The 12,502-nt window shown below is 57.3% G+C and overlaps 1 protein-coding gene across 4 annotated transcripts in view; it reads left to right on the top strand.

Annotated features, from left to right (window-relative positions):
• PACSIN1 (protein kinase C and casein kinase substrate in neurons 1) overlaps positions 1–12,502 on the top strand; it is a 54,423-nt gene that overhangs the window by 36,426 nt on the left and 5,495 nt on the right. For 2 of the 4 annotated variants that reach the window (XM_032340586.1, XM_032340583.1), the window contains exons 2-4: positions 9,848–9,979; positions 10,801–10,957; positions 12,118–12,353. In XM_032340586.1, coding sequence (XP_032196477.1) covers positions 9,917–9,979; positions 10,801–10,957; positions 12,118–12,353 — 456 coding nt within the window. In that variant the 5' untranslated portion in view covers positions 9,848–9,916. Of the gene's footprint in view, positions 1–61; positions 280–7,205; positions 7,327–9,847; positions 9,980–10,800; positions 10,958–12,117; positions 12,354–12,502 lie in introns of those variants that run through there. The other 2 variants (XM_032340585.1, XM_032340584.1) reach the window with 2 other exon arrangements.

The raw sequence follows: 12,502 nt of genomic DNA, 5'->3' as shown, positions 1-12,502 counted from the left end.
AGGTGGGTGGCTGGAGAAGGAGGCGGGTCGGGAGGAAGGAGGGGAGGAGGCAGCGGTGGGGGGCGGGGAGCTGGCTTTTGCTGTTCTGGCGCTGCTGCCTTCCCGAGCCAGCAGTGGAAGGGACCCGAGAGCACCGAGCCCCCAGCCCGGGCACCAGGCCCCCTCCTTGCCCACCACCACGGATGAGGAGGAGGACAGCCAGCACCTCTGGCCCTGGCCTGGCCCAGCAGGGGCAGTGAGCTCTTACCTGCCCCCAGCTTGATGCCCAGACAGGCCCAGGTAGGTAGGCATCCCAATGGGAACAGCTGGAAGGGGCGGCAAGGAGAGTGGGGGCCCCCCTTCTTCCCAGGAGCACCCGGTAGGAAGTGTACAGTCTGGAGGGGTTGGGGTCAGGGGACCTGGGTGGGGAGCAGCCTGCATCCTGGGAGGCCCTGTCCAAAACCTGGATCCTCAACAGGAGGACCGGCCCTGCTGTCATCTTCCCCCTCTGCACCTCTGTCCCTCTCTCTCCACCACGGCCACAGGTCCTGACTGTAGAGATGCTCCCCTCTCCAGGGAAGGGGCCCGAGGGGGGCTTGAGCTTCCGGGGACCCATGGTATCACCATTCTCCAGGCTGAAGCTTGGGGGAGAAGTGAGGATGCCCCCTGCCCCCGCTCAGGGCACTGCTCAGGAAAGCTGCAGACTCACATCACCCCCCACCCCCGCCACACCCGCTGCCTCCAGTGCTGGCTCCAGATGGTCTCAGGCATTGGACTTAGACGCCCTGGTCAGGCAAGAAACATCTTTCTCCTCCCCCAAGCTCAGGCTCTTTTCTATCTTCATTCTCTCCACTGTCCTAGAGCCCCAGATGGCCCAAAGGACCCCTGTCCCCTCCCCAGCAAGTCCAGGGTCTCCATGTTGGAGGATCGGGTGGGGGTGCCTGTGGCCCTCCCTCCCCTGTCGCTGTCCCTCTGCTGCATTGCTCCTGGGGACAGATCAGGCTGCCGCTGGGGAGCTCAGGCACTGCAGAGAAGCCTCTGCCCACTGCTCAAGAGGGGGCGGGGCTGGGGCCTGGGGAGGCTGGGGGCCCTGCACTGCTTCCCTCTGGGAAGCAAAAGGATGGAAGAGGGTGTGGGGTCATGTGGTGGGTAAGTTGCTCCTGGTCCAGGTCTGTCCTGGGGCAGAGCAGAAGGTCCTCCTGGGCTGGCGTGTGTTAGGGGGAGATCCGAGGCTGAGAAGGGGAGGGAATTGGCACGCGGGCAGCCAAAGGTCTGTCTCCTTCTCTCACTGTGCTTCTCTCTCCGGTATATCCCACGAGCCTGGCTGGGTCCTTTGCTGGGCCCGGGCACTACATTATGGGGCTCCCTGTTTCTGTGGGCCTGTGGGGGGTCAGAGTAGCTGGCGTGGGGGCCAGCGTGGGATCTTTGGGCCTGCAATAGAGTGGGAGAAGCCTCATCAAGAAACTCATTCATTTCTGCAAACATTAGTTGCACCTGCTGAACGCACGGGGTGGGGGGCTCCCGCTTTGTGGTTCAGGGCCTGGGGGTGAGAAAGCCAGACAAGATGGGCGATGTTGATCTGCCCAGGGGCCGGCGACCAAGTAACCCATATCCACTGTCACTGTCAGCCCCCTCCCTGCTCCTCTGCACCCCACCACCCTTTTTGCTCATCTCTCTCCTTTGTAGGGAGCTAGAGAACCCCCCTTCCCCACCAGAGGCTGGCACGGACATCTGGCCTGCTTCACCTTCTACAGCCAGGCCTGCCTCCATCCCAGCCAGAACAGGGGGCTGGTGAGGCCCAGAGCTGAGCGGCAGGTTCGCTTGGCAAGAGCTGGAGGGGGCTGTCCCTTCCCCAGGCCCTCCAGGCCTAGGCCACCGGCTGCCTCACCTGCCTTCTCTAGGCTACTTTCCCCCTCTTCATTGTTTTCCGCCCCACATGTCCCTAGGGCATGTGCTTGCAGATCCTGGGGCAGAGAGCCCACCAGGATGGCCTCCTGAGGCACATTCCCCAACTCCACCCCCATTGCACCCAGTGGGGCCACAGTGGAAACCAGTTTGAGACCCAGGTGTCCTGCCTCAGTCTTCCCCGCGTCAGAAGGGGGTTGAAAGGAGGCCCCAGGCCCACTCAGAGGCCTGGGATTTAGTCATAGGCTGGGACGGGCTAGAGAAACAGTTTGGGCCCTGGGCTGGCCCCTCCTCACAGGCCTGCTGTGCTCATCCAGCTGCTCTTTATGGGCATCTCAGGGCGACAAAACCGAGGTCCTGCTCTGCTCCCCATCTCAGGACCCAGCACTCCACCTGCTGGTTGCTTGGACCCAAACCCCAGAGTCATCCGTGTTTCCCTCCCCGCCAGCGCTCTCATCCAGGCCATTAGCAAATCCCGTTGGCTCCAGTGTTGGTCTTTCCAGACTCCAGCCGCTTCTCGCTTCTCGTTCCAGCGCCTTCGGGGAACCCTGCCTTCTCTCACCCAGACAACCGCAGCCACCTGCCTGCTGGGCTCCTGCCCTGCTCTCCCCTGCTCTCCCCCAGCAGCCAGCGGTCCTTTAAAACCTGAGCCCAGTCACATCCTGCCTCTTCTCAAACCCCACAGGGGCTCCCAGCTCCCTCAGAGTTCTCAGTCTGACCCACAAGGCCTTCTGCCTCAGCCCCCCCTCCCCAAGCTTCCTATCCTCATCCCTTCCCTCTCTCCCTCCTCACTCTGCTCCAGCCACGCGGCCCTTACTCCTCAACCACAGCAGCCACGCTTCTGCCTCAGGGCCCCTGCAAAGGCTGTTCCCTCTGCCCGGATGCTCTTCCCGCAGATACCTGCATGGCTCCCGCCCTTGCCTCCTTCAGGTCTTCAGGCAGATGCCACTTCCTGAGAGTGGCCATCTCTGACCGCCCCAGCTGAAAGAGCATGACTGCTAGCGACCACGGTCACTTGTCCCCTTCCCTGCCTTGCTGTCCACTGCACTCGTCACCATCTGACACACCTGACCATTTCCTTATTCATCTGGTTTCTTGTCTGTCCAGCCCTTCCAGAATGTCAGCTCCATGAGGCTGTGGTGGGGGCTAGGGGGTGGTCTGCACTGCTGGGGTTGCCGAATACAGCTGGGGCTGGCCTCCCCCTACCGGCCAGGAAGGGGAAGAAGGGGAGCGGCTCGCATTCCACCCCCGGTGCCACAAAGACACCGGCCACCTTCCTCCAGGTCAGAATTCATCCCAGAGTTCAATGACACTGGGAAAGCAAGCTGTGCAGCCCTCAGGGGGGCCCTCTCAGAGCAGGCTGACTTGGGCCCTGCCCTGCAGGAGGCAGTGGTCTCAGGACAGGACTGACTCTTCCCGACGAGCCGTGTGTGGGGTGACTGATCTCAAGGACAGCGATGCACCCAGGACAGAGAGGCTGGGGGCCTGGGTATTGCCAGCTCCCACTCCTGCGCCCTCATCTGTGGTATTACATTTGGGCTCCAGGCGGACCAGGAGACCAGGATATGATTGGAGAGATGGAATGGCTTTACCCACTGGCTTTAACCATTTTCCAGTAAGGATGAGCCAACCTGGTACCCCCGACCCTGAGCCTCTCTGGGGCCCTCCAGCATCAGTGGAGACCCAGGCTCTGCCCTGACCCCAAGTTATCCCATTTGTGTTTCCATCGTCTTCCTTCCTCCCTACCTGGGGCGTCATCTCTGAAGGGAGGGCCCTTGGGGACTGCCACATGGACCTTACCTTAGAAGAGATTTTACAGCCAAAGAGAAGGTCAGAGGAAGGCAGGCCTGGGGTCTTTTTTTCACAGGACACCTGGAGACCTGGGGGTCCCAGAGGAGGCCCAACAGTCACGGAAGGGAATCTCCACTCAGGTGGCCAGGACAGAACACCATAGACTGGGTGGCGTGAACACCGGCTATTTATTCCCAGAGTTCCAGAAGCTGGACGTCCAAGGTCAAGGTGCTGGCCTGTTGGGTTCCCGGTGAGGCCTTTCTTCCCGGCCTGCGGACGGCTGCCTTCTCGCTGGGTCCTCACATGGACTTCCCTCAGTATGTGCACAGAGGGAGACAGGGAGAATCTCCCCTTTCCTCTTCTTGTAGGGGCACCTGTCCTGTGAGATTGGGACCCTGCCTTTCCAACGTCATTTACCTTGAATCACCTCCTAAAAGCCCTGTCTCCAAATATAGTCCCATGGGGCCAGGGGTAAGAGATTAACATACGAATCTGGAGGGGACACAAGTCAGTCTTTAGCAAAGGTCTCTGGGGCTATTGGCCCAAAGAGAGGAAAAGGGGGTGTGAAGTCATCCAGAGAGATAAACGTTTCCTGCTTCAAAAGCTCTGAAGGTAAAAAAAAAAAAAAAAAAAGCTCTGAAGGTAAAAATACCTCTGATACTAAATACTAATACTAATACTAATACTACTAATACTGATAATAACAATAATAGTTAACACGGTGCCTCTTAAAACACCAGACACTCATTTCACAATAACCCTGTGGGCTGGTATTCTCACCTTCATTTTGCCAATGGGGAAACTGAGGCACAGATAGTTTAAGCAACTTACAAGGTCGCACAGCTGGCCAGGCTGGGATTTGAACTCCATCCTTCTGTCTGCCCCCCTCCCCCCACCAAGCAGCACTCTCAACTGCTGTTCTAATGTAGCAGAATTTTCTCTATTTGTTGGGTGGGAACCAGTGAGATGTGGTTCATGGCAGGTGTGACTAAGAACTGCACCAGGGTGTAGAGGGGAAGTAGGTGAGGACTGGGGTATTCAGGGAGAGCTTCTTGGAGGACGTAGAACTGAGTTGGCCCTTGAAGGGAAGCAGGGTTATTTTATTTGGGGGAGAGGTGAGTGATAGGACAGCGTGCACCCCAGGCAGGGGGGAAGGCTTGAGCAAAGCAGCAGAAGCTGGATTGAGGAGGGGGTGGGTATGCATCACACGGAGGGGTGGAAGGACAGCGCCTTACAGCTGACCTTGATGCTTCTTCGGGCATCTGCAGCCCCAGCCAAGGCTGGTTAGAGTCCTGGAGTGGCCCCAAGTCAGGTGCAGCGAGCCCATCCGTCTCAGGGTAACGTAAGGAGCGAGGCTGCTGCTGGGAATGTTTGTGGGACCTGGGCGAGGGTGAGGCAGCTCTGGCTTCCCATGGCCCTGCCAGGGTTTGACCCAAGCCATTCCCTTGGGAGAATGTCTTAGGCCAGGAGGGCTGGTTCTGCCCTGGGTGCCTGGCGGGGGGCAGAGAAAGGACTTGCCTCCGACTCTGTGTCCTCCCTGCTGTGTGACATTAGACGAGTAATTTAACCTCTCTGAGTCTCTGAGAAGACAGGGAGGTCACTGCCCATCTCAGTGGGCTGTCGTGAGGATTGGAGATGAAGGGTACGAAGAGGCTGGCACGTAGCAGGTACTCAGAAATGGCTGTCATAGGTGATGTAAAGGGAGAGTGTGGGGGGGTAATATAACAGCCTATTCTGTGTGCTTCAGATCCCTGAGGAGGGAGGACTCCCCACTGAGGGCAGAATTGTCATGGGGGATCAAGGAGGAGGAGACCCTGGAACTGGACCCTGAGAGTTGGCCAAGAGGAGAGGAAGGGGAAGTCCAGAGAAGCAGGGGGCCTGAGAACAGAGGACAAGTAGGATCTGGGTGAAATTCTGGCTTTTGGTTGTATCACCATCATTATCAACATTTTTTTGAATATTGTGCAGGTGACTTTGTTTTTGGCTCTAGGGACAATATTCAGTATTTCTACTATTTAATGAATGAGTGTTCCAGAAGGTGCTTGGCATTTTTCATTCACCAAAAATGTACCGTGCATTTAACTGCCAGGCCCTGCTCTGGAAGCTGAAAATACAGCAGGGAACCAGACAGACAAAAACTACTGACCTTAGCAAGCTGACATTACAGTGAGTGAGGAAGACACAAACATGATGAATTCTTGAGGGTTGGGAGCCTGGCATATGGGAATACGTGCTATGAAGAATTATAAAGCAAGGAGGGGAGACTGGAAAGTGCTGGGGGTAGGAAAAGAGTGCCAAGTGAAACGCAGGGAGGTTAGGACATTCGAGCAGACATAGAAATTCAGGGCAGGGAGGCACTTCTATCAAGTGCAAAGGCCCTGGGGTTAAAGCAGCAAGGAGATCAATGGAGCTGGAGGAGATACAAGTGCCCCTGGAAAGTGATTAGACATTTTCTTGGAGGAAATGAGGAATCACAAGAGGATTCCAAGTAGAGTAGTGGTGGGATCTGACTTAGGTATTACCTGTGTCCCTCTTGTTGTTGCGGCAGGGAACAGACTGGAGTTGGGGCAGGCTGAGGGACACAAGGTTGGAGGCAGGAAGGTCTCTGAGGAGAGTGATGGGGCTGGGACCAGATGGTTGAGAGCAGGGCCCAGGATCTGCTGATGGGTTAGGTGGTGTGTGTCGGGGAACGTGCTCCTGTGATCGATAGTGACTCGTGCATGCTGCAGAAATCTACATGCCGCCTTTGTCCACAGCTGGCCCACCCTCTCTGGGCCCCAGCTCTTAATTTCTCTGTCCCTTCTTCAAGCCAGGGGCGGAGAGAACATGCCCCAGGCCCCTGCCTTCCAGGGGCATTTTAGAGGCAGCTGGCAGGAAGCCTGGGGCCCAGAGGAGGCACGCTTTTCACCCTGGGACTCCTTTCTCCAAAAGGTCAAGGCCAATGTGCAAACTTCACACTTCCATAAATGGTCTGCATTTTTCAATAATCGCCTTTTACCATTTGAGTGTCACATGAGACTGAAATATTGTTTTTCCATCCAATGAGTTGGAAAACTGAGATCCCATCAGGAAGTGGTGGGGCTGGAGCAGAGCCCATGCCCCCCTCTACCAGAACAGCACCGGGTGCCCCGCCTGCCCGCTGTGGGACAGCCGCCCCCACTACAGCAGCGATGACAAATCAATAACGAGAGCTGACAAGCTCTTTCAGTCACGTCCCAGCCTCTGGGCCCTCTCTGCAATAACGTCGGGGTGAAGTGGCACCTGCCGTGTAGGGGTCCTGGCAGGATGTGATGAGTTAAGACACTTGGACAGTCCTTGGCACCAAGTCTGTGCTCCATAAATGCCAGCTGTTATTCTCAACGATAAAGGGCTCGCAGGGTCGCAACTGCTTTATAAGCACTGGGGAGAAAAGTCCGGACGGCACCGTGCCCATTTGATGGGCTCTGCTCGGAGCGTGTCAGGCTCGTTCTTGGGCATGGCAGATTCTGGCTGTACCAGCTTCCTGACTCTGAGAGAAGCTGTGTTTTTAGTGAGGGCGGCTCCTGACCACCATTCAGGAGGGACCTGGCATTGGACCAGAGTGAAGCCTCCCCTCAGCGCCCAGGGTAGGGGGATGAGGCCGGTTTGCAGAAGGCAGGCACAGGGCTGGAGGTGAGTCTGGCAGGTGGTGCTGGGGGTCCACATCCCCCCTCCCACATCCTCTCCCTGATGCTCCCTGCCTGTCTTCCTGAGCCTGCCCCTGTGCGGGTCCAGCCTGGCCCCTCGCCATTTCCTCCGGTCCTTGCATTGGGTCTTAGTATCCTCATTTCACAGCGAGGCCTGTCACAGTCATGTGAATCGCCTAAGGTCACACGGCAGTTTGGTGACCGAGCGGGGACCCCCAAGGCGAGAGCGACATGTGCTACCCCAGCTGGGACCCCAGAGACCCTTGACTTGCCCACACTGAGGAAGGGGCCCCAGCAAGTCCCATCCGGGTCTGGACAGAGTAGAGATTGGTCTCTGCCCTCGTGCATTCCCAGACTGTCTGACACCCCAGGGCTTAGCTGCACGGTCCCTTTTGTGTCAGTGTACTCTCCGTCCGAGCTCCCAGCTTCCTCAACGCAGGCCAGGGCGTTATAAAAACTGCAGTTTAGGTACAAAGCAAAATTTAAAAGGCATAAAAGAACAACAGTGACAAATCTTCCCATCACATCTCCCAGCCACCCAGTTCCCTGAAGGCAGCCTCTTCTACCGGCTTTCCAGAGTGTTCGTGTTTGTATATCCCCCTCTCCCCCACACCCACAAATGGAAGCATCTGAAGTCTTCCTGTTCTGCACCCTGCTCCTTTTGTCTCAGCGTCATGGCTTGGGGAGGGCTCCAGTCAGGACCAGAGCGTTCTGTTGCCTAGCTGCACCAGAATTTACTTAAGCAGTCCCCTGGATAGGCAGCCGGGATGTTTCCCTCCTTTGGCTTTTTACAAGCCGCGCTGCAGCAAATGGAATTAGGCAGCATCAGTTGGCCCCACTGGCTGGAAGGTGAATTCCCAGGAGAGGCACTGCAGGATGAGGGAGGAGAGCCTCTGTGGTGGGGAGAGAAGACACACCCCCGCCCCTCCCATCCAGGCTTGTCAAGTCACCTCCCCCCTGCCTGGGGTGGGTTTGACCCCCACTCTCATGAGGGTCTGTCCCTACCCTCCACCCCCTCCTGCCCCTACAGCCAGCCTGCAGACAGCTTGCATTATTTGGATCCAAAGAGCACAGTTCAGTATGATTTAAGGGCTCTGTGCAGGAGTTTGTGGGAAAGTTTGTCTGAGGTTTTGCAAAGTGGAAAGGGATATATTTAGGGCCCGGGAGGGCAAGGAGAAGGCAGAAATGGGTTATTACTGCCCCTGGACAGATGGGGGACCGAGACCAGAGAATGGAGGGATATCCTTGACCAAGGATCCTCATGATCTGCTCCCTGAGCCCGAAGATGAGCGACTGGAAGGGCTGAGCATCCCCCGGGGTCCCCAGGTTAGGCTGAAGTTTGCTGAGGCCAGCCCTCCCCCAGTATCCTCATGGGATAGGATGCGTCGTCCCTGAACAGTGCAGAGACAGGGAGGCAGCCCCTGTTGTCCTCTGCCTCGAGGCTGGCAGGTACTCATGGGGTCATTTCCAGCCTGGCCTCACTGCCCCTTTGATGACCAGGTCCCTGCCCCTCTGGGTCCTGTCTCCTGACTACTGAGCCATTCTTGCTGGGGTGGGGGGGAGGGGTTGGCAGCAAGGCCTGGGTGGGGGATGGGAGAAGGCAGCATCCCCAGCCCTGGGGCAGCCCATGGCCTAGATTGGACCGCCGTGATGCCTGCCGACAGATCCAGGCCACGCAGAGCCGCTCCAGTGCTCACACAGATCACAGTGGTCTGACCTGTAGGCCAGGAAGCCACATGTTTGGGGCTCTTTAAGGAGACACGTAAGTGGCTAACAGAGGCTTTGAAGGTTGGGCACCAGGGCAGCCAAAAGGACTTACAGGGGCGAGGGCCGGCCAGAGATGGGAGGCGGGCCCTGCAGCCGGCTTCCCAGGGAACGTGGGTCCAGGCTCCAGGTGGGGCATCTGGGAAGGTTCTAGGGGCTGAGGTTGGGGACTCTGTTGGGTGGGAAAGCTGAGGAGGGTATTTTGGGTCCAGTGCAAGGGTTCAGCCAGATCAGGGTGAGGGACAGTGGGAAGAGGGGCAGATTGACAAGGCAGCTGGGGCTCCCCCACTGGGGCTCTGTGGGGTGCCAGGCCCTGGGGAGGGAGTGCAGGTCATGCACAATGATTAGGCTGCTTGCTGGCTTTGAGGAGCCCCGTGTGTCTGTGAGACAGCCTGCAAGCTCGTATGCAGCAAATACATGATTGCATTCCTTTAATTTAGCTGAATCCTGGAGCCCAAGACAGTTGTAGCTGGGGTGGCTGCCATACTGGAGCTGGGGAATGGATCAGGGGGAGAAGGGAGGGAGAAGATGTGGGGTGAAAGGCTCATGAAGGCGGGGTGGGGATGCGCACAAGGAGTGCTAAGAACTTACTCTTGGGATTACCCGGGTGGGAAGTCCCCAACCCAGTGCAAGGCTTAGGCCTGTGGAGCCCTCATCCCCATAGGACATGGGGGCCACAGGCCTGGAATGGGGAACGTGGGGCCCTTCCCCACTCTCCAGGGATCTCTCTTCTACCCTCCCAGCTCATGAGCAGCCCCGCCTGCTGACCACCAGCGCACACCTGCCTGTCCTTACCCCCCCACGGCTACACCATGTCTGGCTCCTACGACGAGGCCTCACTAGCTCCAGAGGAGACCACTGACAGCTTCTGGGAGGTGAGACAGCTCCTGTGGCGGTCCAGGCTCCCCTCACCTCCCCTCACAACCTCAGGCCTTGCTCCCTAGCCCCTCGGGTCCCGCCAAAGGCCTTGGTGTTCCATGAGATGGGGTAAGATGACTGCCCTACGGCTGCCCCTGGAGAGATCCTGCAGAGTTTCTAGATGTGCGTGAGACTCCTCCTGTCCGTCTGCTCTCAGACCTGGGCACCTCAGACCCCGGCTTTACTCTTTCCACAGGGGCTCCCCGCCTCCGCCCCTGTGGCATGAATTCCAGAAGCCCCACAGCAACAAAGAGGTGGCGACAAGCTTAGAAGCCAGCATTTCAGGAGCCTCCCAAACTCTTTGAGACCAAGAAATACAATTTTTTCGATTGGCTTCCAGAACCCAAAGCGAAAACTGCCAAACCTATATTAATAAGTGTTTAATGAGGTGTCTACAAAACATAATATTATGTCAAGAAGCTGCAGCTCAGCTCAACACTTACATGACTCTATAAATATGATACATTTAACTCACAAGAACAAAATGAATAATTCATTCTAGTCTGGGTCCAAATTATAAAAATCTTGCGCTTTGTGGCAGCGAGGAAGTTATGTGTCAAGTGGGGTGAGGGAGTGTATAGACCGTCGGGTGTGATGCAGGGCGCTGGAGCCCCCAAAATTGAGAGTCGGGGGAGCCCCCGCGGTTCGGCAGGGCGGCGAGGCGGGGAAGGGCGGGGGAAGATGGACGCGGCGGGCGCCCCCTACAGGACGCGGCGTCGTGGGTGGCTTGGGGGAGGCGGGGAGCCCGCGGGAGTCGTGCTCGCTCCTTGGCCGCCAGGTGGGGAACTACAAGCGGACGGTGAAGCGCATCGATGACGGCCACCGCCTGTGTAACGACCTGATGAACTGCGTGCAGGAGCGCGCCAAGATCGAGAAGGCGTACGCGCAGCAGCTCACCGACTGGGCCAAGCGCTGGCGCCAGCTCATCGAGAAAGGTGCCCCCATGCCCACCCCGGGCGCATCGCCCCGGCCCTCTCCGGCTGCCCCCAGTCTGGGGCCCGCATGCGCCCGCACCCTTCCAGCCACGGGGCCTTTGAAGGCACCGTCCCCACCCCCGCGGCCTGACCCTCCTCCCACACCCAGTCAGGTCTCCCTGTCCCTGTTCAACTCGACTTTGTACAATTTTAGGTTGGATTAAAAAGACAAAACAAACCCAGACAAACCTTTTATTTCCAAATAATTTTAATTTAGAGAAAAGTTGCAAGAATCCTGGCGAGAGCTACACAATCTTCGACCAGATTCACCAGGGAACGTGTTTTCCCAGTCCCTCTTTCTTCGATGCCAGTGTTTTTCTGAACCATTTAAATGGGAGACCTGCCACTTTACCCTAAATCCTTTGCGTAGCTCCCAAGAATAAGAACATTTGTTTACATAACCATAGTAAAGCGATCAAACTGGGGGCACTTAATATAGTCCATATGCAAACTTTATTATAGCAATTGTGCTGGTCCAGAAAGCAATCCAGAATCCAGACTTTTTAGTGGTCTTGGCTCTCAATTCTTTGATCTGGAACACTTTCAGTTTGGGGTTTCTGTGTAATTGTTAAACTTTTTTTTCTTCCACGAGACCTGAACTCCCAGGGCAGGGGCTGAGCCTGGTACTCCCCCGCATAGTGCCTGGCACAGAGCTGATCCCCAGTATACAGACCAACAAATGACTGTGGAATGTCTGGTCCCAGTGGCCTCCTGGCATCTGTCACCAGCTGCTTCCTCAGTTTTATGCTCAGTCAACATTCCTGAAGCTCTTACTGTGTGCTTGGTGCTGTACTGGGCTTGTGAGGACTTGCGGGTTCCAGGCTGCCCCTCATGGGGCTCACCAGCTGACAGGGGAGCAAGGGAGTGGTCACAGAGGCGGATGCTGTATGAAGAATTCAGTGAGGGCTGCAGGCTGTGGGGTGTGAGAGCAGAGCAGTCAGGGAAGGCTTCCTGGGGGAGGTATGTGGGCCCTGAAGGACAGATAAAACTGTAAAGAGAGCAGGGGAGGGCATTTCTGCGGACATGGCAAGTACAGGGAAAGCCTGGGAGAAAGGAAGCATGGGGGAGGCCCCTGGGCAGTGGGTGATGAGGGCTTCGTCACCCCATGACCATTTCCTCAGGTCCACAGTATGGCAGCCTGGAGCGAGCCTGGGGGGCCATCATGACGGAGGCAGACAAGGTGAGCGAATTGCACCAGGAAGTGAAGAACAACCTGCTGAACGAGGACCTGGAGAAGGTCAAGAACTGGCAGAAGGACGCCTATCACAAGCAGATCATGGGCGGCTTCAAGGAAACCAAGGAGGCTGAAGACGGCTTCCGCAAGGCCCAGAAGCCCTGGGCCAAGAAGATGAAGGAGGTGCCCAGGGGGTGGCTGCTGCCGATGGGGCAAGGGTGGGCAGCTGAGCTTGGCGGACTGGGGGCAGTCTGATCAGAGGGGGCGAGCCAACAGAGGGAGTGGGCAGGACATCTCCCACTGGGGTTGTGCCTGCGGGGGCGCAGCACTGC

The sequence above is a fragment of the Mustela erminea genome, chromosome 4 (assembly GCF_009829155.1).
Source record: "Mustela erminea isolate mMusErm1 chromosome 4, mMusErm1.Pri, whole genome shotgun sequence".
NCBI lineage: Eukaryota > Metazoa > Chordata > Mammalia > Carnivora > Mustelidae > Mustela > Mustela erminea.
The sequence above is the reverse complement of the archived record's forward strand: the minus strand, read 5'-3'. Positions and strand labels throughout refer to the sequence as shown.